Raw genomic sequence first — 26,362 nt, 5'->3', positions numbered from 1 at the left:
ACTATACCTTATAGAACAGGAATAGTAACTGACGGGCTGGACTGTATCATGTAACACCCATTATTTTGAAAAAATTTAATTATGAATTAGTTATGTTTTATCTTATTAAATTGAATTTTTTATTATAGAAAATTAATTGATTTATCTCTAATTTTTAAATTAGATTATTTATTTAAAAATAATTTGTGAGTTTATAAATGAATAGTATTTTTCAAACAATTATATTGAATTATATTTGATTTTGAATTACTACTCTACCCCATAATTTTATTAAAATTCTTACACTACCCTTATTTCTTTTAAACCCTAACCCTAATACACACTCATCACTCACACACTCCCTCACTTACCGCTGCCACCTTCACTCATGCTATGCACACACACACGCACAACTATAGGAAAGAACGGGAAGAAGAAAAAAGAAGAGAAGAGAGGGGGAAAAAAGGAGAGAATGACACCGGCTAGGACTCTGCCACCGTCATCATCAAGCACCAGTAAGAGAGAACTCAAGAAAGAGAGAAAACACGATCTGAGAGGGGAAGGACATTGCCATCACTATTTTGCATCCGTCGGGCTGTTGTGCCACTGCCAAGGGATTGAGGGAGGAAGAAGGGATGTCTCGCGACTGAGCTGTTGCACCATCTCCAAGCTGTTGCGCAACCATAGATGCTGACCTAAGCAGCCACCGCCGCTGTTTTGTCTTGCCCTAGCCCTCCGTGGTTTCTATCAGGTTTTGTTCTTGTCAGTGAGGGCTGTCGAAGTTGCTGCTGCTCTATCTTTTTGTTCCTCTTTAATACAGGTTGAGTTATCATGATTGCATGCTGCGTTTGTGGCTGTCACTGCTGTGGGGAGTCATCATAATTGCTGGAACTGCCGCTTTTGTTGTGTTGTTGGTTTTTGACTAATCGAGGTAGGAGCTTTTTCTTAAACCTACTTTTCTTCAAGGAATTGCTATAAATCGATATTGATGTGGAAAAAAGCATTTGTGTGATTGTGCGAGTCTTATGGATTAAGCTGGACTGTTTGAATGAACGTGATTTGTTTAAATGCTTAAATAATAAGATTAAATGAGTAACTGCAAATAGATTATGGCTGCTTTGTGAGAATAATGGATGAAGTCGGTTATTTGTGGTTATGAACTGTGATTGATTTGATTGGTTATTGGAATTCTGGATTATGTTGATTTCTTTGAGTTGATGATTATGTTAGTTTCTTTGATTTGGTGATTATGTTGAATTGTATATTGAGAAATGATTCGATATTTGAAATCAATTTGTGTATATTGAGAAATGGTTGAGAAGGGTTTGAGAGATGTCAGGTTTGGATGGAACCCTTGAAGGGTGGAAAAGACCTAGTTTTAGGGGAGGTTTTGTCGAAATTTTTATAAGAAATAACTTATTCTGGTTTGATTAATTATGAACAGAATATATTTTTTGGGCGCTTTAGCGAAATTTAAAGTAATGAAATTGATTATTTAGGAATAAATGATGTTTGTTTCAATTAAGATGATTAGGAAATAAAATGATTTCTTAGTCTTTTAGAAATGTTTTGAGCTTGAAAATGAAGTTGAAATCAGTTTTGGAAACTTGGTGAAACAAAAATGAATTTTATTTGATTAATTATAATTGTAGGGTTATATTTTGAGAAGTTTTAGTGAATTTAAATTATTTAAATTTGATTGGTGAAATGAAATAATTTTTGAGCCTTTTTGGGCAACTCTTAAACTTAAAAATTATTTGAGTATTAGAGAAGTTTTAGTTTTGGAAACTTTTTTTGAGATATAAATGTTGTAGGGATGGTGGTTCATCCCACTCACGGTGAGGATGGTAGCGTTGTCCCATTCACGAATAGGCAAGTTAGAGATGTAGGATATCCTCTCTTGCTGCGATAGATAAGTTGAGGATGAAGGACTCTCTCTCTTGTTGCTGTAGACAAGTTTGAGGTCTCTTGTTGCCTTGGAAAATTGGATAGAAGGTTGAGGATTCCCTTCGGTTTAATCTCCAACTATGGTGAGGATGGTGATTTTATCCCGCTCACGACTTGAGGATAATTATTCTTGTAACAAATGTGAACATAAAGAATGACGATTTTGATTTTGATTTTTGGTTTTGATTATGATTATCTTTGGTTGAAATATGATTATGAAGAATTGTGGTTCTGATTATGATCTTGGTTATGTTTGATTGCAATTTTGATTGAAATGAGATTATGATTGATGTTTTGGGATGGTGGACAAGTGGGGTTGAGGATTTCCTATCGTTGCATCACAGCCTATCTTTGATTGCAAGGTGAAAGGACACTCTCCCTCTGAGATAGATGATAGGGCACTCTTCCTTTCAGACAGAATGATATCCCTAGTGAGAAGGTGACAAGGCACTCTCCCTCTAAGACCAGCTTGTAATAAGCCCTGATATTTTTCCTCCTGGGGATGCACAAAAGAAAGACAATGTCCGGGTTAGATACTGAATGTGTCGGATTTGACAGTTTAACTAACACATGAGCTCATGACCAACAGGATAGGCATGCATTATACTATATTTTTTTGAAATTTCTTGGGTCTCCATAATTACTTGGTCTGCCTAATTAATATTCTATTAACCGCTAATTGTACTACTTGTCATAATTATTCTCTATGTGTGATTGTTTGATTGGCTGTCTGATTACTTGTGTTTTTGACTTGTTGGTTTAGATTATGGTGGAGTGTGGTGGCTTGTAAGAGAACAATTTTATGATTGTTTGAATATTGAATGAGTTTTGGGTTGGAAGTAATGATTGAATAATTTAGTTTTATGGTGTATTTTGGGATGGAGGTCGTGATCATTTGAATGTAAAGGAGTTTTGGACCGGAGGCAGTGATTGGATGAATCCTTGGTAAGTTTGGTGAAAATTGATATGTATTGACATGTTGTAGTGTGATTGATGATTGGTGTTTGTATGAGAAATACACATGATTGAATTTGGGGTGGATATTGTGGTTGGCTTGAATGTGGGAAATTGGGTGGCCTATTGTTGGGTTGTATGTTTGATTAGTATGTTGTATATTATTGAGGAAAAGATTGATGTTTGGTGAATCAATGATTAAAGAACTAGATTGGGTTAAGAATAAGACAAATGGTTAGAGAAAAGATCTATAGAAAGAGCAATGATCACTGCTGTTAAATGAATTTTCTTTATATATATCCTTTTATAACAATTCTGAAACCCTTTATTGAGACCGTGTGGATAGGATCTCACCCCCTACAACCCTATATTTTTCAGGAAACAAATGAGGAAGCCTATGAAGATTTTATTGAACATTTGGTCGTACTTTAATTGTTTTATTATCTTAGATATTTTCTCTCGCATTTGTTATTGTTATTTACATTTTGTAAAGAAGGATAGGAATTGTAATTTTATGACATGACTTTGTATATATGTTTGAATAATTATTCTTGTAGATGTAATAGTATTATGATAATTTGTATGTATGTAAGTATGTATAAAAGAAAAATATTTCTGATTTTTTAAACAAAAGTTGATAAAGTTTTCAGGTAAAGGCTCCTACTTAATATTATATATACAGAACTCGTCGTAATATCCTTGTTATCGGAGTGGCGCAGTAGGAAGCGTGACATTCTGGTGGTGAGGGTGTTACATATCATAGGCATGATGACTCTATAAATGAGGTTGTTGTCCAACTGTCGATGATCCTGAGACATGGTGGGGGCTAAACAGGTATGCGGTCCACTGAATTTAGGCACCTCCCTAAGAAATTAAAATACAATAGGTTGACACTCTAACCAAAATAAGCACGATAAATAAGATAATATATCACAATATAAAGTATGGCTTACCAATATCTGAGATTCTGCCGGAGGGCAACATGGAGACTCCAAGGACATCCATCAGTGAATTGACTACAACGCACATGGTACTTTAGCTTATCCGACTCTGACTCGGTACTCAGCACTTCTCTGAATGCTATAATTCTTCACACCTTGCATGACTGCCTCTCTGCTCCTAAATCTATGACCAACCCGAAACTCCACTCCACTGTTTGTGGTGTAGTCGTTCTCACCCATATTGAAAAATAGAGTTACCTCATGTATCATGTCCAGGTCCAATGTGTAATAGTGGCTGGGTACAACTGATAGCTCTGAAATCGGGTGTGGGGCAGGCAGAAGTTACTAAAATGATCTACCTATCGGCATCTCTGGTACGAAGTCCTCATCCTTATCATCATCGAAAGAACCACCCTCATTGATATCAACAATATACTCTTCGTCAGACTCCTCATTGTCCACGTCCGTATGCACCTCCGAAATAGCACGGTGCAGGGGAAATGGTGCAAGAAGTGGGTCATCCTGGATGAAATTTGAGCTGCCGAACCACCACCACCAGCATCACTGACCTTCACAGAAAGCTCCATCACTTGTTCCGCCATTATTCTCCCGTGGACATCAAACATGAGCTGAGCATGCTCATTGCCATCGAGCTAAAACAGACGAAACCAAAATACTCTATTTTCCATCAGTGCTAGCATCTGATAACCAACTCTTCCAACCTCTTTTCTCCCATGACCACCAACATGTATCAATATCAGACTCTTTAACTCAAACAAAGAACATTCTCTCTGACTACATAATAGAATAAGATTTTAACACTCAAATACAATGCCAGCATCACTGTTTCTCATGTGACAGTTGGGATACATCGTCACAACAAACACTACAACACACACGAAAAATTGCGATGAAAAATTGTCGGCCATTTCCTGAAATGCCACGAATTGCTGGGATACCGGCGGTTCTGATAGCATTTTGAGTTCAAATTGATCAAGATAGTGGTAGTTTAGTATTCCAACCACCGCAAATAGCATTTTGTTGATCTCAATAAAAAAAACCCTTGCCTTTAACATTCGAGAGCTAGTCTTCTCGTTTTCGTGCGAACCCAAAGGGAGCAAAGACGTGAATCACACTCTCTATAAACATCCTTTAGGTTTACGATTTTCTGTTTCACTTTTCAATCTATTGCCTCCAGCCATTCAAACTACCACAGTCCAGAGAGTCAAAGACTAGAGTCTTCTTTTCCAATGCTTGAGAAAACCCACCAAACTCTGTCATCCTAAACTCGCCGACCTTTTGTAATGCATCTTTTCTCCGCTCACCATTGATGTGAGCCTGTCGTCGTTGTACCTTTCTCTAAACTAGTCACCATTGCCCCTTTCCTCTAACCGCATCACTATCTTCCTTTGAGCCTGACGCCACGTCATCATATGCAGGTAAGTCCCCCCCCTCTCTCTCTCTTTGCTGACTCACTGCATGTTCTTATTCTTCTTCTTCCATAGACTCGTCACCATCACTGTGAGCCCGTCACCGTTGAAGCTTCCTATGTGCCTGTCACTAGAGCCCCTTTCCTCTGAGTGTGTTGCTATCTTCCTCAAGCCCGTCGCAACCCCATGATTTGTACGTCTCTCTCTCTCTCTCTCTCTCTCTCTCTCTCTCTCTCTCTCTCTCTCTCTCTCTCTCTCTCTCCGCGCACGCGCGCGCCTGTGTCTTGGGGTGTTATTGTGGCGAGTGGAAAGTGTCTTTGCCGTTCATGTTGGGTTTTCAACCAAAGACATAATTAAGTTTGTGGTGTTTAGTTATAGCACTTGCTTTCATTCTATCTCTTAACTATATATGTTTTATGACAATAGAAGTACTAGAACTTTGATTCTTAAATAGGGGTTCATTTATTAGTTGAAGTGGGAAAGTATATATAGTAATTAGTAATTCAAGGCTTGTTGAGTTTTTCTGGTTTTGGTTTGTTAAATTTTGACATGTGAAATTGTATATTATGCTACTACCTAATAATGATACAGCCACTGTGAGTCAATAAACCTTTCAATACCATTATTGATTGAGTCCTAATCAAGAAAAATAAAAAGTACTTTAGCTTTGAATTTGTCAAGCTGTGAATTTGTGCTACAATTTTTTTTTTTTGTAACTGAATCTTATTCTCATCATAAATTAGAATTTGTGTTTTAATTTAGATATATTTGCTTATTATCATTTACTCTATAACTGCAACCTATGTTAGGATGCAAGAACCGTGATGAATTCGACTTACAGGTTTTGTATTTTGTTTTAGTTTTGATATAGACAAGCCGTAAAATCAGCTCTAGTACTCTCTTGAAAAATAAAAGAATAGAATACAAATTTAACTTGTTAAAATTTAAAACTTAAACTAGTTAGAAATAATATTGAAATAGAAGTTTGTTGTTGTCTAGATTTGAATCCTTAATGCCTAAAGTGTGTCTGTTTTAATTGATTGGAGCTGTTAGTATGTTTATTTAACTAGTTTGTAGTATGCCATTTGCAGCCTTATGGTGGGTTCGTTGAATAAGATCCCACTTTTAGTTGTAGACATCCTTCTCTTTCATGTTCCAACTTGTTTGCAAAATTCTTCTAGCATTTTCTTTGGTTAGTTCTTGTTAATTACTACCCCATTTGATTTTCAGATATAAATCTTTACCGTCAAGCTTTTAATGATGATGAAAAGTCAGAAAGTGACCAAGAATAATGAATTGAAGACTCATTTATATCTAATGTGATTTATTTGTAAGATTTGTTGTAATTACATAATTACGATGTTAAATTTATTTAGTGATCATACATTAATTTTTTTTAATTTTATGTTATTTGATATTGTATTAATCTTATATTTTAATTTTAATTTATGTATGGATATATAGTTTGTATTAATCCTATTGCATTGGAGTATTGCTGATGTTCTGTTGCATTATAGTTTGTTCATTGTTACTCTGAGGATTATCTATTAGGAATTAGAATGAGCTTTCAGATCTACCTTGATTCTGTTGCAACTCAAACTATTTGAACTCTTGAGTTGAAGTGTTGCATTCAAGATTGGTTTCTATATCCATACATTAGAACTAAATGGTGGTATTTGATTTTTTAACAGCTTCATATAGAATTCCATCAATGCCCGCCAAGACACCATGCAAAAAAATGGAGGCTAGTTTGAATTCATCTCTAAGGCCATGGAGTTTGTTCTCAAGGTAATATAATAATGTTCACTAGTCACTACTTTGTTAGAAAGATAATTAGTTAAATATATATTTAGTTAAAGTTGATTAAATATTTATTAATATATCTGTATGTTATGTAGAGTTTGATTATAAAAAATTATAAGAGTGGCATTATTGTCTTTTGGATTTTAAAAAATGAGGTCTAAGTGACATGATATTTCGTAAGAAAAAGTGCATATTTAGTTTTAGTTTTTTACTGTAACCTTTCAACTTTGAATTTGATGGGAAATTAAAGATTAGGTTGGATTATTTACCAATTATCATTGATTATTCTATATTCAATTCCAAAGCTCGGACACTCGATGACAATTCTTGAACCTTGGTTTCATTATATTTGGAAAGCGTTGAAAGCTATACGTGGAAGACAAAAGAGTAGTTCTACTATTAACTATAATGGCTTATTGTTTTCAACTTGCAAAGTGAACAAATTTTTGGCAAAGCTTGTGTTTGAATCTAATGCTATTTGAAGGTGTATATATCAAAACCTATACATAATTGTATGTCAAATTTACAATGTGTACAGTATTCTTGAATAGATTCTTACTAATATTTTATTTTTACTTTAATTATAAGAAAAAAGTTAAATTGTTTACTAGACCGAGAATTTTTTAAATATATGAAGAGATTATAAGTATAAAAGATTTTTCTATACACACCAAGTTTAATGGTAATAATTATACTTGATTCTTAAAGTTGAACTATATATTATGATTCCTTATGTTTTAATTGGATTTCTTGTGAGGAGAGAAGAATAGTAGTTGATTTTGATTTTATTTTTTTCTTCTGTTTTACCATTTTCAAGTTCATGCTACGCAGTAGTGAGTAAGTAATGAACATTTTATTTTATGTCTTTTTTAAATTAATATTTTAAAATGTGGAGTATTTTTGTTTTGTTTAATATATCCATTTTTACGTACTTTAGTACTTTAAGTAAATGCCTTGTTGATTTCACAACCTATTTAGATATCGTTTTGTATTGTTCAATATTTTTTGAGTAAATAATTTACAAATAAATTTTTTTTTAGTTAACATTTTGGAATTATCTACGAGTTTAATATTGTTTATTTAGTATTTTTTATGTTAATATCTCAAGTTTAATAAATATGATGTAAAGAAAAATTGTATAAATTATTGTACTTAGTCAGTTTTTTTTAAGCTCGTGTATAAAATTACAGTGGTTTAAAACTGTTGCAATTTTTCTTAAAAACGTACACAAATTTACAGAAGTTGTGTAACCATTTGTAATTATTTTTTAGATTCACTTATCATCAACCTGATTAGTGGCGGTTATACAAAAGGTTCTTAAAAATCGTCGCAGAATCAAATGCCCACGCTCTAAACCGCAACGGTTACCGAACCGCTAGTATGTTGTTTGCGGTGGTTAAACACCGCCACAATTTTACAAAAAACCGCCGCTATTCGGCGTATCCCTTATAGTGAAAATAACCACTGATACTAGACATTCCTATTAAATTAATCAAAAAAACGGATGAGAAGAATGATTGAGATGTTTATGGAGAATACTAATGGTTTGTAGATCCTTTTATAACTGACTAACTTTTGTCGTACTGTATCTTGTTTATAGTGAAAACTTTTTAATTCATCAGCATGTATCTCGTTTACACTATAAACGATTTCACTTTGAGCATATATCGATTACAGTGTAAACGAGATACGTAGATCTCATTATTTCCCACGTATCCCACGTTTATAAACATGATACGTGCAATCCGAGATGTGTCCTATCTTATTTACACTGTAAACGAGATATGCTCAAAGTGAAATCATTTATAGTGTAAATGAGATAAGTAAAGAGATAGATTTCGGTAAAAATACTACAAATTACCTATTCCAATATTTTATTTATTTAAAAAAATCCTAGATTTAGCTTAAACATTAAATGATGATAAAATTAAGAGGCCTACTACACATACAAGTCTTCTTGGCATACAATTTCATACAAGTTGGCCCAAACTCAATAAAAACAATCCTCAGTTTAGATTGCGTGTAAACACGTGCAAACACGTGCTTCAACTCTTGAATAGCGCAAAAACTATTATGACAAACAGTTCTTCTCCCTCAATCAAATCCGTAACACTCAAAATTTAGACAAGGATCAAAATCTCTCAAAACTCTCTCAAAATCATCGCAAAAAGTGAAAGAAGTTTCGAAACTGAATATGAAAATAATTATGAGAAAATAAAATAAGAAGATGAAGCAGAAGAAGCAGCAGACCATGAGGAGGAGGAAGAGGAAGAGTTTTAAATTATGTAGAACTTATCAGTACAAAAATACCAAAAATTATTAAACAATACACATAAATATCTTCGTTTTACACGAAATTTGCTGCAAATATAAAAAAAATATTTCCTTTAATGCTGCATTTTTTTCTTCTTTTTTCCTTATTTCTTTCTTTCTTTTAGTTGAATGAATGTAACTTCATTCTCTTTCAAGTAATTTTGCTGTATTATGTGTTTTTTTTTCTTCTTTGTTTGATTTTTTTGTTTATATTTTTGTTAAGAGAGTAAAACAAGAAGAAACTTAAGAAGGTAAAACAAGAAAAAGGTAAATAAGAAAAAAAAAGAAAAAGAAGATGGTGATGATGATGATGATGAAAAAAAGAAGAAGTAGTAGTAGAAAATGAGGAGGAGAAAGAGAAAGAGTTTTGAATTATGTAGAACTTATCAATACAAAAACACCAAAAATTCTTAAACAATACACATAAATATCTTCATTTTACACCAAAATTTGAGAATCTAGGCTTTCTATCCTAGTCACTAATCATATTACAATAATGATCAAGAGCTAATCCTATTTAGTCATCTTCAACATCGGAAGAAGGTACAATGTTATCTTCAACATAGGAAGAAAGTCAAATCGGCCTAGTTAATCTCAATCCAAAAGTCCTAATCAACTCACTAATTGTATTAGCAAGAGATTAGAGTCAATGGCAACAATATTAACTAACAACTCTAGATCACCAACATAAGTTGGGTATCAATGACTCAAGATTTCCTAATTTCTCTTTCCAAGTCAAGAATGCTCAAAAAGCTACTCTAACATCCAACCAAGTATTTTATCAAACACTTGGAAGGCATAAAAGGAAATCATCATAAAATTACAAGAATAATAAATCTACAACTACCCAATGCAAGAAATAACAATAATAACTAAAGAAAGCAACATTAAACATGAAATACCTCAAGTTGCATTAAAAAAATTGAAATTGACAAGAGTGTTCATAAATATAAAAATGACATAAAAGAGAAATTAACAAAAGGAACTAAGAGAACAAGGATGTAGAAGCAAGAAATTGCAAAGAAAACAAGATGAAAACAAGAATTAAACCCTAGATCTAAGAGAAATTAACCTAATTCTAACCTAATTCTAGAGAGAATAGGGAGCTTCCCTCTCTAGAAAACTACCTAAAGCATGATCCTAAGCTAATCTAATTTCTCCCCCCTTGTTCCCTCTTGAATTCTGCATCAAATAGCCTCAGAAATGAGTTGGATTTGGGCTTGGAAAGCTCGGAAATTGCCCCAGCGTATTCACTTTAATGAGGTCACGTGATCAGCGTCACGCGTGCGCGTGGTCGACGCGTGCCCGTCGCTTGCAAATTTCCTCCTCATGCGTACACGTGGGTGACACGTGCGCGTGGCCATTAATGTCCTCCACACGCGTACGCATGGATGATGTGTGCGCGTGGCCTTGAGTCGTCCAAATGCTCATTTTTTTCATGATTTCTCCACTTTGCATGCTTTTCTCTTCACTTCTTCCATCCATTCCTTGCCTTATGAACCTAAAATCACTCAACAAACATATCAAGGCATGCATTGAATGGAATTAAAGTGAATTAGATTTGGCTATTTTAAGGCCTAAAAAAGCATGTTTTCACTCTTAAGCACAAATTTAGGGAGAATTACAAAAGCATGCTATTTCATTGAATAAATGTGAGATAAATGGATAAAATTCCCTAAATTCAACACAAGATAAACCAAGCAGCTTACTTACTAGCTTTGTTCAAGTGGCTGTCATCACCATGAAGAATCAGAAACTTTGTGTTCCTGATTCAAACTTTGATCAGTATTATCAAGGCAATGACAAAGAGCTGGTGTTTTCAACGGATAGCCTAAGGTATTTTATTGATAATTTTTTTCTTCATAATTCTCTTCTTTTCATTTCACGGTGAATACTTCTTTCATTAAAGAAGATGCAAATTTTGTCTCCATTCGATTAACTTTTTTCATTATATATTGATTAATGAAATCTTTTGCTAACATTTTCAAAGGCAATTTGTTAGTGCCTTAAGTAAAGGTTCACTTTGACTTTTGAGAATGTAGCCAAATTTAAATTAGTCCTCAATATTTCAAAAATAGCAATTCACTTCTTGAAGTTAAACTTTCTAATTTATGACTAAGATAAAGAGTCAAACCGAATCACACAAACCGTAATTTTAAGGACTAAATTGCTAGTATTCGAATCTCAAGGACCAATTTAAAACATGGTCGCAATCTCGAGGACCGAAATGAACATTTACTCAGTTGATCTCTTTTTGCAACATTCTACTTTTGTAAGAATGCAGAGTAATTTTGTAATTTATTAGTACTTGTCCTAAATTTGAACAAAAATTATCATATTATTATTTCTTTCTAGGTTTTTGAACAAAGCTTCCATAATAAAAAATCCAGAAAATGACATAAATCCAGAATGTTCAATCAAAGATCCATGGAGCCTATGCATCGTAGGACAAGTCGAGTCGCTGAAATCGTTGCTTTGAGTCCTTTCCATATGGACTATCGGCATCTTCTTGATGGTTTTTCTGAGCTCATTCTCCACTCTCCAAGCAAACATCATAGATACAGTTGAGGCTTCAAGTTTTCATTAATTTTTTTTTCATTGTTTTATTTTATGATTTGTATGTTGATATTGAATGAGGAGTGAACTAAGACATGTTGATAAATACATTTTTTTAGGATTAGTATAAGGACCAAATTTTTTATGTACTATTTATCACTTTTTTTTTTTATGTATGAAATGTCTATAGAGATTAAGTGTTAAAAGTATTTTTTTTCTTTTCTTATTTTATTTGCATCACGAAGCAAATTTGTACAATGATTATTGATTAATGAAAGAGGCTATAAAAATTTCATTTTGTGAATTTGTAAATTTAATGAAATATTTCATGTTGTAGTAATTAATTTTATTATATATATATATATATATATATATATATATATATATTGTGTATAATATAAAATAAAAATAGTATAATATAACTAAAAAATGTTACTAAAGATCTTTTGTAACATTTTTTTATTGTTATAAAAAATATCTATGATAATATTTTTTAAGTGTTACATAAAATATCTATTGTAACATTTTTTAAATGTTACAAAAAATATTTATGGTAACATTTTTCTAAGTGTTACAAAATATATTTATTGTAATATTTCTTTATGTGTTACCAAAAAAGGTCTATTGTAATATTTTTTATAATATTTTTATAGAAGATCTATTGTAACATTTTTACTAAATGTTATTAAATCTTTAGAAAAATATTAGTAAAATTCTTTAGTAATATAGGATATATTTAACATTCGTTAAAATATTACTAATGCACATAAGTAACATTTTAATATAATTTAGTAATATTTTTTAAATGTTAATAAAAGTCAAGTATATAGTAGTGTAGAAAATTGGTTAAATAGTAGTACGTAAGGTGAATTAGATTAAAGAAATTTGTATAAATTTATATTAAAAAATGATTTATATGTGAAAAATATTTGTAAAATTAATTGTCAAATAAAGGCTTAAAATTTATAATGTTTACGTCCGACAGTGCAGTTTAATAATACACAAAGGAAAAATGATCGGACAATAATGGAAGAACCTTTCGTATTTTATTAGGCCTCTTCTTGCGAATACAAGGAAACTTGGATTTCCAATTAAAGTCAAGACTCCAATGATAAAATGGTAAATCAAATATAATATTTGTTCCGAATAATTCTTTCTTTTTTCTACATTATTTGATACTATAGTAAATTGAGTTTGTTTTAAAATGTTTTGAGTTTGTTGATACTATAGTAAATTAGTAATGCATTTATTATTATCTGTAATTTCACCAACACCAAAGAAAAACATTGGTTTCATAGAAACTAATTTTCACTTCATAATAATAATAATAATAATAATAATAATAATAATAATAATAATAATAACTTTTAAAAAAAAGATGTGTATTTTAGTTAAGAAAAATGTTAAGTGATGATCAACATTTTCACCTTATAATTTATTTTATTTTTAAATTAATATAAATAATTAATTCACTATTTATTTATATTAAAAATATTGACCTCTTAGCATTCTCCATTCACCAATATTGTTGCATTAGATTAAGGACATCAGAGCCTCACAGTGAAAAAAGAGAACAATAGCCTCCCTAAATTTTAATTTTTTTTTATATAAATTATATATTAATTTTAGTTTAGTTACACCTAAAATTTTAATTTTAATTTAATTTTATCATAAAAATAATTTTTAGTTCTTTTCTAATATTTCATCTAACTTCTTTCGTGCATTGGATATAACCCAAGGATAGAAAATTTGTTAACAAATTAATAATTTTTTACGGGGACATTGTTAATTTTAAGTTTTGAACTATCATACTAGGAGTCTCTCTAGGTGTTGTTATATATTTTATTGAAAAAAAAAATCATATAAAGAAAGATCTTTTCAAATTTTTTGATAACTTTAGAAATTTTTTTTATAACATCACTTGAAAAATTAGAAAAATATCTTTTTCTGAGAAATTATATTGTTATCTTCTAAAAACTGAAGTTGTTGATAATTATGACGTGTAAGGAAGTTCAAAGATAAAATATCTTTTTTTAATATTACATTCTAATTAAACATTAACAAAAAAATACCGATAGATATATATCCAAACATATAAACTTTGTTAATGAAGATTTACTGATTTAACAAACCTTATATATGCACGCACGGCTCGCGACACTGATGAAAATAATGTGTGCTTGTGAATTCAATGAATTAACATGCATATTTATCATATCAATTTATTCATGGTCTGAAGCAGTTAAGTTCTACACGTCAAGATTTGCAAATTGCAATGGGATTCATTTTACCATGCTAACAATTCCATCATTTCTCAAAATCAGATACTTCAAAGTTCAGAACTAGTGCATGCATGCAAGGTGATTGGTCTTTTATCTAGCTCCTTGTTATTGGATTCAAGTGCTTGGAGGTTTTTTGGACTTAGGAACTTTAATTTATTTAAGCATTATCGTATATACTTTAAAATAAAAATCTATATTAGGACACCTGAAAATTATTAAAATGGCATCCATGTCAATCAACAGTTTATACACATATATATCCCACGAAGAAAAAGAAATGTATCCTAAATATTTTTTATTAAACCATCATATATATATATATATATATATATATATATATATATATATATATATATATATATATATATATATATATATATATATTTGTGCAAGCAATCAAATTACTAATCAAAATAACCTCTTGACAACATCTGAATATTATGAATCAGATTAAATTCTATTAAATAATGGTACATGTGTAGTTCAATGTTCTATCTTAGTTATTCATATTGGTTATTAATCTTAAATTTCACAAATTACTGCATGCACTTTACATTACACAAAACTTAATCAGTGTTAAAAGATTTGCAGTTAATAACCATTGTTATTTTGAGTTTTATGCTAATTACGAAATGTCTTATATTTCAATTGAAGTATAATTAATTAAAACTATTGTATCATTACTACTCTTATATATATAATAATATAAAATTTGAAAATATTTGTATAACCTTTGACTGTATTTAAAATATGATCTCGTCGCCAAAAAATATGATCTAAAAATTTATTTTTGTCCAAACTTAACTTTAATTATAAATTTAATTAGTTTATATATGTTATTATTTAATTTACTAAAAATACAAAAAATCAAAATAATAAATCTATTATATAATAAGTACATGATAAAAAAATATCTTTAATTTTCAAAATATATAAGAATAATTACTCAAATAATATCAGATGAATATTTACATAAAAATATTATGTGAAGAAGATAAACATAATATAAACATATGTTATATTTCAATCATCATTTTTCCATAAAAACATATAGTATATATATTATATAGTCACCATAATACTATACTAAAAGAGAGTGTGAATTCATACATCATTAGTCTGTATTCAAATAAGTTTCGCACCTCCTCTCCCATCTTATCAATGTGCGCGTGCGTGCAGTTGAGTACTATACAACGTACCAAATAATGAGAGGACGGAGCACTTTGAAGAAGAAAGTGCATGAACCAGACTCCAATACCTGGCTTATATAAACCCCATGCCCCTAATCCCTTTTCACGCATCAATTTTATCATTTTTAATTAGCTTCCTCTGAATTATTTACTTGTTCCAAAATGCCTTCTTCGTCTACACCAATTACTATAATCTCAAGATGCACCGTTGTCCCTCACAAACCCTCAACACTCAACGACCTCAAGCTTTCAATCTCAGACCTCAACATGCTCTCTTGTCACTACATCCAAAAGGGATGTATCTACGCTGCACCCTCACTCCCTCAAACCACTCTAATCCAATCCCTTAAAACCTCACTCTCACAAACCCTCTCCATCTTTCCTCCCCTCGCCGGAACCTTCCGAACCTCAGGTTCCGGCCATGTCTACGTCCATTCTAATGACTCCGGCGTCCATTTCATCCACGCCGCGGCTTCTGCAGTTTCTGTCTCCGACCTCTTGTCCTCAAAGGACGTCCCCAACACCTTCCAACAACTCTTCCCCTTCCACAAGAAACTAAACTACACCGCTCATTTCTCTCCGATCATGGCCGTTCAGGTCACCGAGCTCGCCGATGGTGTCTTCATCGGCGTCGCCGTCAACCATGCCGTCACCGACGGAGCCTCCCTCTGGCACTTCTTCAACACCTTCGCTGAATTCTCCAGGGGAGCCGCATCGCCGTCGAGGCTCCCGGACTTCCGCCGGGACTCAATTCTGGTCTCCGAAGCCGTCCTCCGGCTCCCGGACGGCGACCTTAAGGTCTCCTTCAATGCCAACGAGCCCTTGCGCGAGAGGATCTTCGGCTTCAGCCGTGAATCCATTCGGAGGCTGAAAGCAGAAGCAAATCGCCGCGCACCGCCGGAGAATCAAATCTGCAGCGAAGACGGCTGCTCCGCCGTTGAGTTGATGGCGAAGATGAGCAACGACACGAAATTGAAAACGGTTGCTGAAAACAAACCACATAGTGAAATCGTTGAGATCTCGTCCTTTCAGTCCCTCTGCGCGCTGACTTGGCGTGCCGTTACGCGCGCGAGGAAGATTCCGTTATCCAAAACGACGACGTTTAGAATGGCGGTTAACGTTCGCAGCAGAATGGAGCCGAAGCTTGGGGATAACTACTTTGGGAACGCGATTCAGAGCTTTGCCACGTGTGCGACCGCGGAAGAAGTAGTGTGCAGGGACCTTTCGTGGAGCGCAAAGCAGCTGAACAAGAGCGTGAGGGCGTACGATAGCGATGCGGTGAAGCGCGCCATAGAGGATTGGGAGTGCGAGCCACAGTGCTTCGCTTTGGGGAACCACGACGGCGCCACGGTGCAGATGGGGAGCTCTCCGCGGTTTCCTATGTACGATAATGATTTCGGGTGGGGGAAACCAGTGGCTGTGAGGAGCGGCGCCGCCAATAAGTTCGACGGAAAGATGTCGGCGTTTCCTGGGAGGGATGGCGGCGGTTCCGTGGACTTGGAGGTGGTCTTGGCGCCCGATGCTATGGCGGCTCTTGAGTGTGACGACGAGTTCATGCTCTATGCATCTGGGTGATGTGGACACGTGTCAGTATCTTGTGGAATTTAGCAGTTAGTGATGCTGTCGTGTCGTACAATATACCGTTGGATCGTGTTTGAGTCATGTAACGCATGCAATAAGAGTAGCATGTAGTGGCTGCGGCTTGAATGAATAGTTAAATGGTTGGGAGTTGGAATGCAGTACTTAAATAAGGTTAAGCATTTTAATAAATGCAATGTGTATTATAATCACAATAATTAATGAGTTATAAATAGTCATTATTTAACGTTTAATACCCCTCCGCCTCTGCTAATTCAATGTATTTGTGCTAAAGCTGGATTATAAAACACGGTAGCGAAATACAAGCTATTATTAAGCCCAGAGTTCTAGGGCGTTAGTAGTCATTAATTAATCATTAATAATATTTTTAATATTATAAAATTTTATTTAAAAATAAAAAAATATTCAATTTTTTTATTAATCAAATTTTAATAAAATATTAATTTCCTAAACCAAAAAATGTTAGAAGACTGTTTTTGACTAATATTTAATTAATAATATTTAAAAATATAATTAAAAATATGTGATTGAATTGTTAAATTAAAAAAATTAAATTAATAATTAAAAATACTGATAAAAAATAACAAATTCTACTGCTACCTAAATTTTTCACTTTCTTATTAAGTTATGTATCTTATTATCTATTAACCATCTATGATTTAAGTTGATAAATCTGTCAAACCAAAAAAACAAAGAAATTTGCTAAAGAAAAAAAAAAGGGTACTTATTAACAATAAATCTCTTGACATTTAAAATACAATAATATTTAAAAGATGATAGAAAAATAGTTTAAATTATTTAAAATTATTTTATTTAATATTTATTAGTTATTTTTAAAATAATTATATAATTTTAGATATAATAAATATATAATAATAAATAGTATATAAATAAAATTATAAATTCTATTTTAAATTAAGTAAATGTAGTTAATCTAAAATAATGGATGCAGGGGGAGCCCAACAAGATGCATTCATGGTGATAAAAATGAGGCTGAAGTGAAAGGTCGTGGGTCTAGGGCTCTAGGCGGAAGAATTTAAGAGTGGCACGCAGGAATAAAGTAAGAAAAATGATTCTACGTACCAATAATAATATAATAATTAACAATTTATAATTTGTTAGAAAAATTTCTTTTTTTTTGGCACACAAATTTTTTAATCCGAAAATTCATCTTTGACTTCAAAAAAAGTATTTACACAAAAATTGTTAAAGTTGGTAAGTTCCAGAGAATTAGTGAAGAGCCACCAGTCACATAAACATCACAAAAACAACTTTTTCTAAAGATACTTACGTGGTAAAACTTAAATCATACATTCTAAAACCACACTTTTCACTACAAAACACTTAAAATCGTAGCTTTTTATAAGAAAAAGTGTTACCTAATGAAAAAAAAGTAAATTAGAAGATTTAAGAGAAAAAATTATTAAACTATCAAAATTAATAGATCAAAAACTAATGATTTTAACTAATGTTAATTGTAATGATACCGAATTCCTAAAATCAATACAAAATGATTTTTTTCAAAATCTTTATTTTACTATAAGTTTTATTGAAGGACTTCAAAAACCTGAAAAAACTTATATTTCACACGGAATTTCTAAAAAATGTTACCATGGAAATGATTCCCCACATCTTTATCATACTTTTAACCCACAATTAAATTCTATAGTAGATATGTTTGAAGAAATTTTAGTATCCATAAAATTTCAAAGAAATAAGGAAAAAGAGGAACCTAATATAAACGAAATCAAACAAATATTAAATAAATACTTTCAGAAAGAGAATCCCAAAGAAGAAAATTTTCAAAATATAATCAACATAGCAGAATTAAAAGTAAAACCACCATTGAAATTATGAATATTGAAGAAAAATTAGAAGAAGTTACAATGCTTTTTAAACAATTAAAAATGGCTCAGGAAGATAATATTATGGAACAGGGATTTCAAATAGAAGAAGAATTAGTAAATTATGAAAATATAGAAAATGAAGAACACATCCTAGATTATTCAAGTGACGAAGAACCAGCAGTTCCAATACAAGTAAAAAACGAAGCTGGAACATCTAAGGATAGTCAATCTCAATTTAAATGGGAAACAGGTTTTGATAATTATGCTTTTAAAAAAGGGTTTATAAATAAAGATTCAAAATATATAAAAATACCATCAAAATACGTTCCTAAAATCTAGGAAATGGAAGGAGAAAGAATGCTCGATTTAGACTGTAAAAAGAATGAAAAAGAAATTTTCGAAAATTGGTTGAATTCCTTCCTATTAGAAGCCTTTACTAATCCAAAACTTAGTGAATTATCTGGAAGAGATATTTGGAATTACATAGGGTTTCATACTAAAAGAACTATAAGAGATTATATGACATCAATAGAAAACCAAATAATAGAAGAATTAGCAACAAAAACAACAGCTTATGATAAGATATTACATATAATGATGATTCTATATAAAGAATTTTTTGGAAAAAAATATTATAGATCATAGACAAGAAATCTATAATAAAGAATATCAAGAAGCAAAAAACCATTTAGCTAATATTCAGATATATGATTTATGTAATGTGGAGTCTTATATATGTGAATATAGAATACATTATTACAAATTAAAAGAAGAAGATAAAAATCATTATCTTAGTATGTATATAACAAAACTTTCATATCCTGCTAATGAATTTATAATGGGAAGATTTATAAGAGAAATAAATAGGGGGACAATTGAAAATAATTTTGGTGGAGCAACCTTTACAATAAGAGAGGAAATAAAAGAACGTTGTATGCAAGAAGCGACTCAAAAAAGATTTGTAAATATTATTAGAATTTGCTGTCAGGATAATGAAGAGATACCCCAAAAATATGGTCTTAATAAAAATTTTCAAAGAAAAATAAAATATCAATTTAGAAAAAAAAAATACTATCCAAACTGGAGAAAAAAGAGGTATTTTAGAAAAAGAAATAACAATAAAAACAAAAGATAAAAAAGTGACTATTGCCCAAATAAAAAAGAAAATTGTAAGTGTTGGTATTGCCAAGAAGAAGGACACTATGCAAATGAATGTCCAAAAAAGAAGGATAAAAAAGATCTTACCAAACAAATAGAAATTGTTAAGTGTTGTTTCATGGAACCATTAGAAGAATCTGATGATAACCTAGACTATATTTTTGAATATGTCTCAGAAACAGACTCAGAGACCGAGTAATAATGCCACATTTATTACTATAAAAATAACAGAAAAATTTGTAAATGCTTTCATAGATACTGGAGCAACACAATATTTTGCTAGTACAAATATAAAACTTGATTGGAAAAAATTAAAGAAACCATTAAGAGTTAGAATAGCTGACAAATCAATACATAAAATTGACCAAAAAGCAGAGATGGCTGAAATTTTTATTCAAAATTATAGGTTCATTGTTCCATCTATATATATGTTAGATTCTGGAATGGATTTTATCATAGGAAATAACTTTTTAAAGCTATATCATCCATTCATTCAAGAATTAACATATATAGTTTTAAAAGCTCCACACGATTCTTCAATAAATCAAAAATCAAAACGTATAAAAGTACCTACTACTACTATAGATAAGATCTTAAAATTTAAAATATTTTCTATATTAGAGACATGTTATTTAAATTTATACTTTCAGATAAATATTCTAAAAAATAATCTTGAAATAAAGATAGAAGAACTTTTGGATGAAATTTGTGTTGAAAATCCTTTAGATATTAAAAATACAAATAACGAATTAGTAAGCATTAAATTAAAAGATCCTACAAAAGAGATAAATGTTCCAAATAAAATTCCTTATTCCGCAAGAAATAGAGAAGAGTTCTCATTAGAATGTAGAGATCTTTTGGAAAAAGGAATTATAAGATTAAGTAAAAGTCCTCATGCGGCTCCAGCCTTTTATGTCGAAAACAATAATGAAATTAAAAGGGGAAAACGAAGAATGGTTATTAACTATAAGAAGATGAATGAAGCAACTATTGGTGATGCTCATAAACTTCCAAGAAAAGATTCTATTTTAGAAAAAATCAAAGGAGCAACTTGGTTTTCATCTCTTGATGCAAAATCAGGATATTGGCAACTTCGTTTAGACGAAGAAACAAAGAAATTAACTGCTTTTACTTGCCCAACAAAAGAATCAACAAGTGTGTTGCTCTATGAATAGAATGTATTACCATTCGGATTAAAACAAGCCCCAGGTATTTATCAAAGATTTATGGAAGAAAATCTAAAAGAGTTAAATGAATTTGTTTTAGTGTACATTGATGATATACTAATTTTTACAAAATAGGATAAAGAAGATCATCTTCAAAAATTATTAATAGTTTTAGAAAGATGTAAAGAAAAATGATTAGTTCTTAGCAAAAAGAAAGCAAGAATAGAAAAACAAGAAATAGAGTTTCTTGGATTAATTCTATCCACTCAAGGAAAGCTAAAACTTCAACCAAATGTTCTAGAAAAGGTAAATTTATTTCCTAATAAAATAGAAGATAGAAAACAATTACAAAGATTTTTAGGGTGTATAAATTATATTTCTGATCAAGGATTTTTAAAGAATATAGCAGAATACACTAAAAGCTTATTTTCAAAAATAAGTACTAAAAAAGAATGGAAATGGGATGAAAAAGATAGTATGCAAATTCAAAGAGTTAAAGAATTATGTGAAAAACTTCCAGAACTTTATATTCCAGAAGAAAACGACTACTTAATAGTAGAAACAGATGCTTCAGACATAACCTGGTCAGGATGTCTAAAAGCTAAGAAAGCTATAAAAGTTTGGAACAAGAAAAAGAATCACTAGATTCTAAATATTCCCCAAAGGAATTACTTTGCAGGTATATTTCAGGGACTTTTACTCCAACAGAACAGAGATATACCACTCATGAAAAGGAAACTCTAGCAGCAATTAAATCTCTTAAGAAATGGAAAATTGATTTACTATCCAGAGAATTTACATTAAGGACAGATTCAAGTTACCTAACAGGTTTCATACGATATAATTTAAAAGTTGATTATAATCATGGACGATTGGTAAGATGGCAATTATTTTTGTTACACCAATAAAAATTGAATATATTAAGGGTGACAAAAATATTATTGCAGATACATTAACAAGAGAATGGAATTCATCTACAACGCATTAGATCAAGAAATTCAAAAATATGAGCAAGAATTCGAAAAATGCAAGCATTGTCAGCAAATAAGGACACAGATCCAATCCCTCAAGAAGGCCATTGAAGCAATGAAATCAACACAACAAGCAAAACCATCAGAGTTCAGCCAGCTAAGCATGGTGGACAAATCAGGTGAAGAAAAAATTTCAGAAAATAAAACAATTGCTGAAATTATTAAAAAATCCACCCAAGATAAAAAATATTATGTAATTTATAATGGCCCTATGAAAGGAGTATATGATGCCTGGGAAAAAGCGGCACCATTCACACATCAATCAAGGATAATTCATAAAGGAGGGTTTTTAACACTGGAAGAGGCAAAGGAATCCTTCAGAGAATATGAAGCTCTCCATCCAGAGCAAACCCTAAAAAGAGCAGATAAAGCTCCAATTCAAACCTAGAGAACAGGGATAATTAGAAACATTCCTACAAGGGCTGAAATCAAGGAAAAGAAAAGGATATGTATATCAAATCTCAGAGAAACCCTTAACATAGTCCTGAATTGGACTGAAGAAAAAAGGGCAATTTCGGGATATTATCCTATTGCCAAAGAACAGCTAACAAAGCTGGTTATATTTCCAGATGCTTCCCCATCTGACACCTATCAGTTTTTCTAGTATGGATTAATTGATACAATTTTAATTTTTAATGATCTAACAATTATTAATGAGTTTTCTGCAGGATTCGTTAATGCAGTAAAGAGATTTAAAAATATGATTGACAATGTAAATCCAAGGGATATATCCCTAAAATTTACAAACAGTCAACCTATTTTTAATGAAGAAGAAGAATGCTTGGTTCCAGCACACCAAGTAATATTCATGTCCGTCTTCCCAGGAAATTTTCAACCAATTGATCAGATTCAAGATTTAACAATTTACAGTCATGAAGGAAGGCTAGCCAGCACATTAGCAAGGGTCTTTGAAAGAACTCAAAAAATAACGAAGGAATCTCACACAAGGATTAATTATAAAAGTAGAAATACTCTGCTTGTGTCCAGTAAAAGAAATGAAATTGAAGAAAGAGAGATGAGACTCTTGGTGGAATTTGAATCAGCATTCTACAACTTATCTGGACTTTTAGAAAAGCTCCCTGAAGGGATAAAGAGGAATCTCTGCTATTTGATAAAAGACAGAGAAGACCACAAGTGCCAGCTATGTGCCTCAGAGATATCTGAAGAAAGCAATAATGAAACGGAATCAACCCACATCATAAAGGAAGAAGACAATGCATCTGAAGGTCACATGATAAAAGAGGAGGACAGTGCATCTGAAGCATCTCTCAACATTATTGCATAGTGACATAAGCACTTAGGTCATAAAGCACCAACAATGTAACTGGTGTAAGATAACAAACAATGACGTAAACAATGACGTCATAAGAAGGGTAAGGATGGAAATTGTCCATCAAACCCAACTATTATAAATAGGTTGCTTAGGCAATTGTAGAAGGCATCAGACAATAGAAAGCAGAAGGCTAAGAGTACTCATATGCTAGGAGAGCAAGGAGGAAGCTGCCGAGGCGATTCTATAGTCTGAGGAAGAATTCCCTTAGGGAAAAATAATTCTAAACTCCCCTCTGGAGTTAGTATCTACAATCTCCCCTCTGGAGATAAAAACACCTTATGTAAAATATACTAAATAAAGGAAGTTTTTCTCCAGAAAGGTACATCTTCATCCTAGTCTTTAAATTATGAATTATTTAGAAAGTTTAGAATTAATAGAAGAATCTGATTATTTTAGATTAACTGCTTTATTAGATAATGAAAAACAGGCTGTGCTAAAAACAAAATTAAATCTCAAATCAAATAAAAACTTTAATAAACAAAATCTTTTAAAAGAAGTTTTTAATAGAAAAAATATAATATACTATGGAAAAATTCAACTTGAAGCCCCTATAAAGATAAAATCCGCCAATGGAGAACTTGAAATAGCTTTGATAAATGATGAAGAATTGAGTAAACAGATTGAGAAAATTAAGGATCAACAAAAAAGATCTAAAATTGGATGGATTCATATTAGTACTATACAAGTCTTAATCAAATCTACATATATGAAAGGAATTAATTCACCAATAAGCTTAGCAATCTGTGACAAAAGAATTACTGATGACCCAATAGATCAAATAATCGGAATTGTTCATGGAAACTTGGCAAACGTAAATATTAAATTCAATGCCCATCTTGGATATGCTATACCTTTATCAACTGAAAATCTTGGAAGATCTATAAGTTTGGCTTATAAATTTCACAGAAAGAATCTAATGGAACAAGATGATGAACCATTTTCAATTACATATGCAATAAATTATGCTTTAACAAATAGCCATCATAGTATAATATTTAAAAACAGAGAAAGAATTTATGTCGATGAATTATTTCAGAAAATTGTAAAAACAGAAATACCAAAATATAAAGCTATTGAAAACCCGGTTCTATTATTAAAAGAACCATCAGGAAAATTAGTTTCATCAAATTTTCAAATAAGAGAATCTAAAATTAATAGCCCTTTAAGTTTATCTAAGTTAAATATTAAAGAAGAAAATTCTGAAATAAAAGAATTAACAAAAAAGGTCGAAAAATTAAATGAAACCCTAAACACTAAATTATGACAATAAATAAAGAAGAAATATATGTAACTTATCAAGACAAGAAACAAGAGCTCTTTGAAAGAGAAAATTGTTTGAATTATTTACAGTTCTTTGAAATAAATCAAAGAGCATTTGAAGCTCTAAAGATAATCTATGACAAGTTGAAAAGAGAAGTTGAAGAGTTAGAAAAATTAATAGAATCTCTAGAAAATAGTGATGAATCGATGATAGAGTTCGCGGAAATTCTAAAATAAATAATGAAGCATAAAAAGATTGAAAAACCAGAAAATAAAATAAAAAGAAAAAGGGCGGAAAAATTAAAAAGTAAAATAAAGGAGTATAAAAGGGAATTAAATAATCTTTAGATCGAAATTGATGACCTTTTAATAAAAAGGATAGAAATAAGAATAAATATAAATAAGTTAGAATTGAACTTAAAAAATTTATAAATGCCTGGAAAACCATATTATGACTTAAAAGAATTAAAGTTGTTGAAAGAAAAAATGGAGAATGAAGTCGAAAAATTAAAAAGATATTTAGAAACAACAGAAAGTGTAGAAATAAAAGAAGTTTTTGAGGATTTGAGAAATTATATTAAAGAAAAAGACAAACAGATAAAAGATTTTATATACCATAATCCATGCAAAAAAGAATATTATAAACTAAAACAAGATTGAAAAATTATAAAAATGAAATCAGAATTAAATATACATCAAGGACTAGTAATAAATGATCATATAACAAATACAAGAGAAATAGTAGAAATGGTTAATACTTTAGATTATGAATTTGCAAATTATTTTTATAAAAATCATTTAAATATAAATTTATTCGAAATAAAATATGAAGAGTTAATAGAAATTTCGAAAAAGAAATTAAAAGAAAATTCGACTATAAAAAATTGGTATCAGAGCCAAGTTAACGATTAAGGGTAACACTTTCTCTTTAAGCAACACTTTTAGTGACACGCTTTTAAATCAATAACAACCACAAAATGAAAAACATCTTTAGAAAAAGTTGAAATTGGCAACTTTATCAGAGTGGCCCCCTTAGTGAAGAAGAAATTTACAAAGAACATTATTGAAAAAAATTATGCCTGAAGAGAGAAGCTTTAGAGCAACTCCAATGGGAGGAGCTTTCAAGGTTTCATTTTCTCTTTGGTGGCCACTCTGATAAAGTTGCCAATTTCAACTTTTTCTAAAGATGTTTTTCATTTTGTGGTTGTTATTGATTTAAAAGCGTGTCACTAAAAGTGTTGCTTAAAGAGAAAGTGTTACCCTTAATCGTTAACTTGGCTCTGATACCAATCTTTTATAGTCGACTTTTCTTTTAATTTCTTTTTCGAAATTTCTATTAACTCTTCATATTTTACTTTATAATTTGTATAGATTCAATTGGTGGTGCTTTATTTAAAGGATTTTGATAAAAATAATTTGCAAATTCATAATCTAAAGTATTGACCATTTCTACTATTTTTCTTGTATTTGTTATATGATCATTTATTACTAGTCCTTGATGTATATTTATAATTCTGATTTCATTTTTATAATTTTTCAATCTTGTTTTAGTTTATAATATTCTTTTTTGCAT

At 31.1% G+C, this 26,362-nt stretch overlaps 1 protein-coding gene across 1 annotated transcript; it reads left to right on the top strand.

Annotated features, from left to right (window-relative positions):
* Positions 1–15,321: 15,321 nt before the first annotated feature.
* LOC112785007 (uncharacterized acetyltransferase At3g50280) lies at positions 15,322–17,227 on the top strand. Its single transcript, XM_025828410.3, has one exon. It carries the CDS (start codon positions 15,558–15,560, stop codon positions 16,968–16,970), a length of 1,413 nt encoding a protein of 470 aa, XP_025684195.1. The 5' UTR covers positions 15,322–15,557; the 3' UTR covers positions 16,971–17,227.
* The last annotated feature ends 9,135 nt before the right edge of the window (positions 17,228–26,362 follow it).

The sequence above is a fragment of the Arachis hypogaea genome, chromosome 20 (assembly GCF_003086295.3).
Source record: "Arachis hypogaea cultivar Tifrunner chromosome 20, arahy.Tifrunner.gnm2.J5K5, whole genome shotgun sequence".
NCBI classification, from domain to species: domain Eukaryota; kingdom Viridiplantae; phylum Streptophyta; class Magnoliopsida; order Fabales; family Fabaceae; genus Arachis; species Arachis hypogaea.
This window is presented reverse-complemented; position numbering and strand designations above follow the sequence as displayed.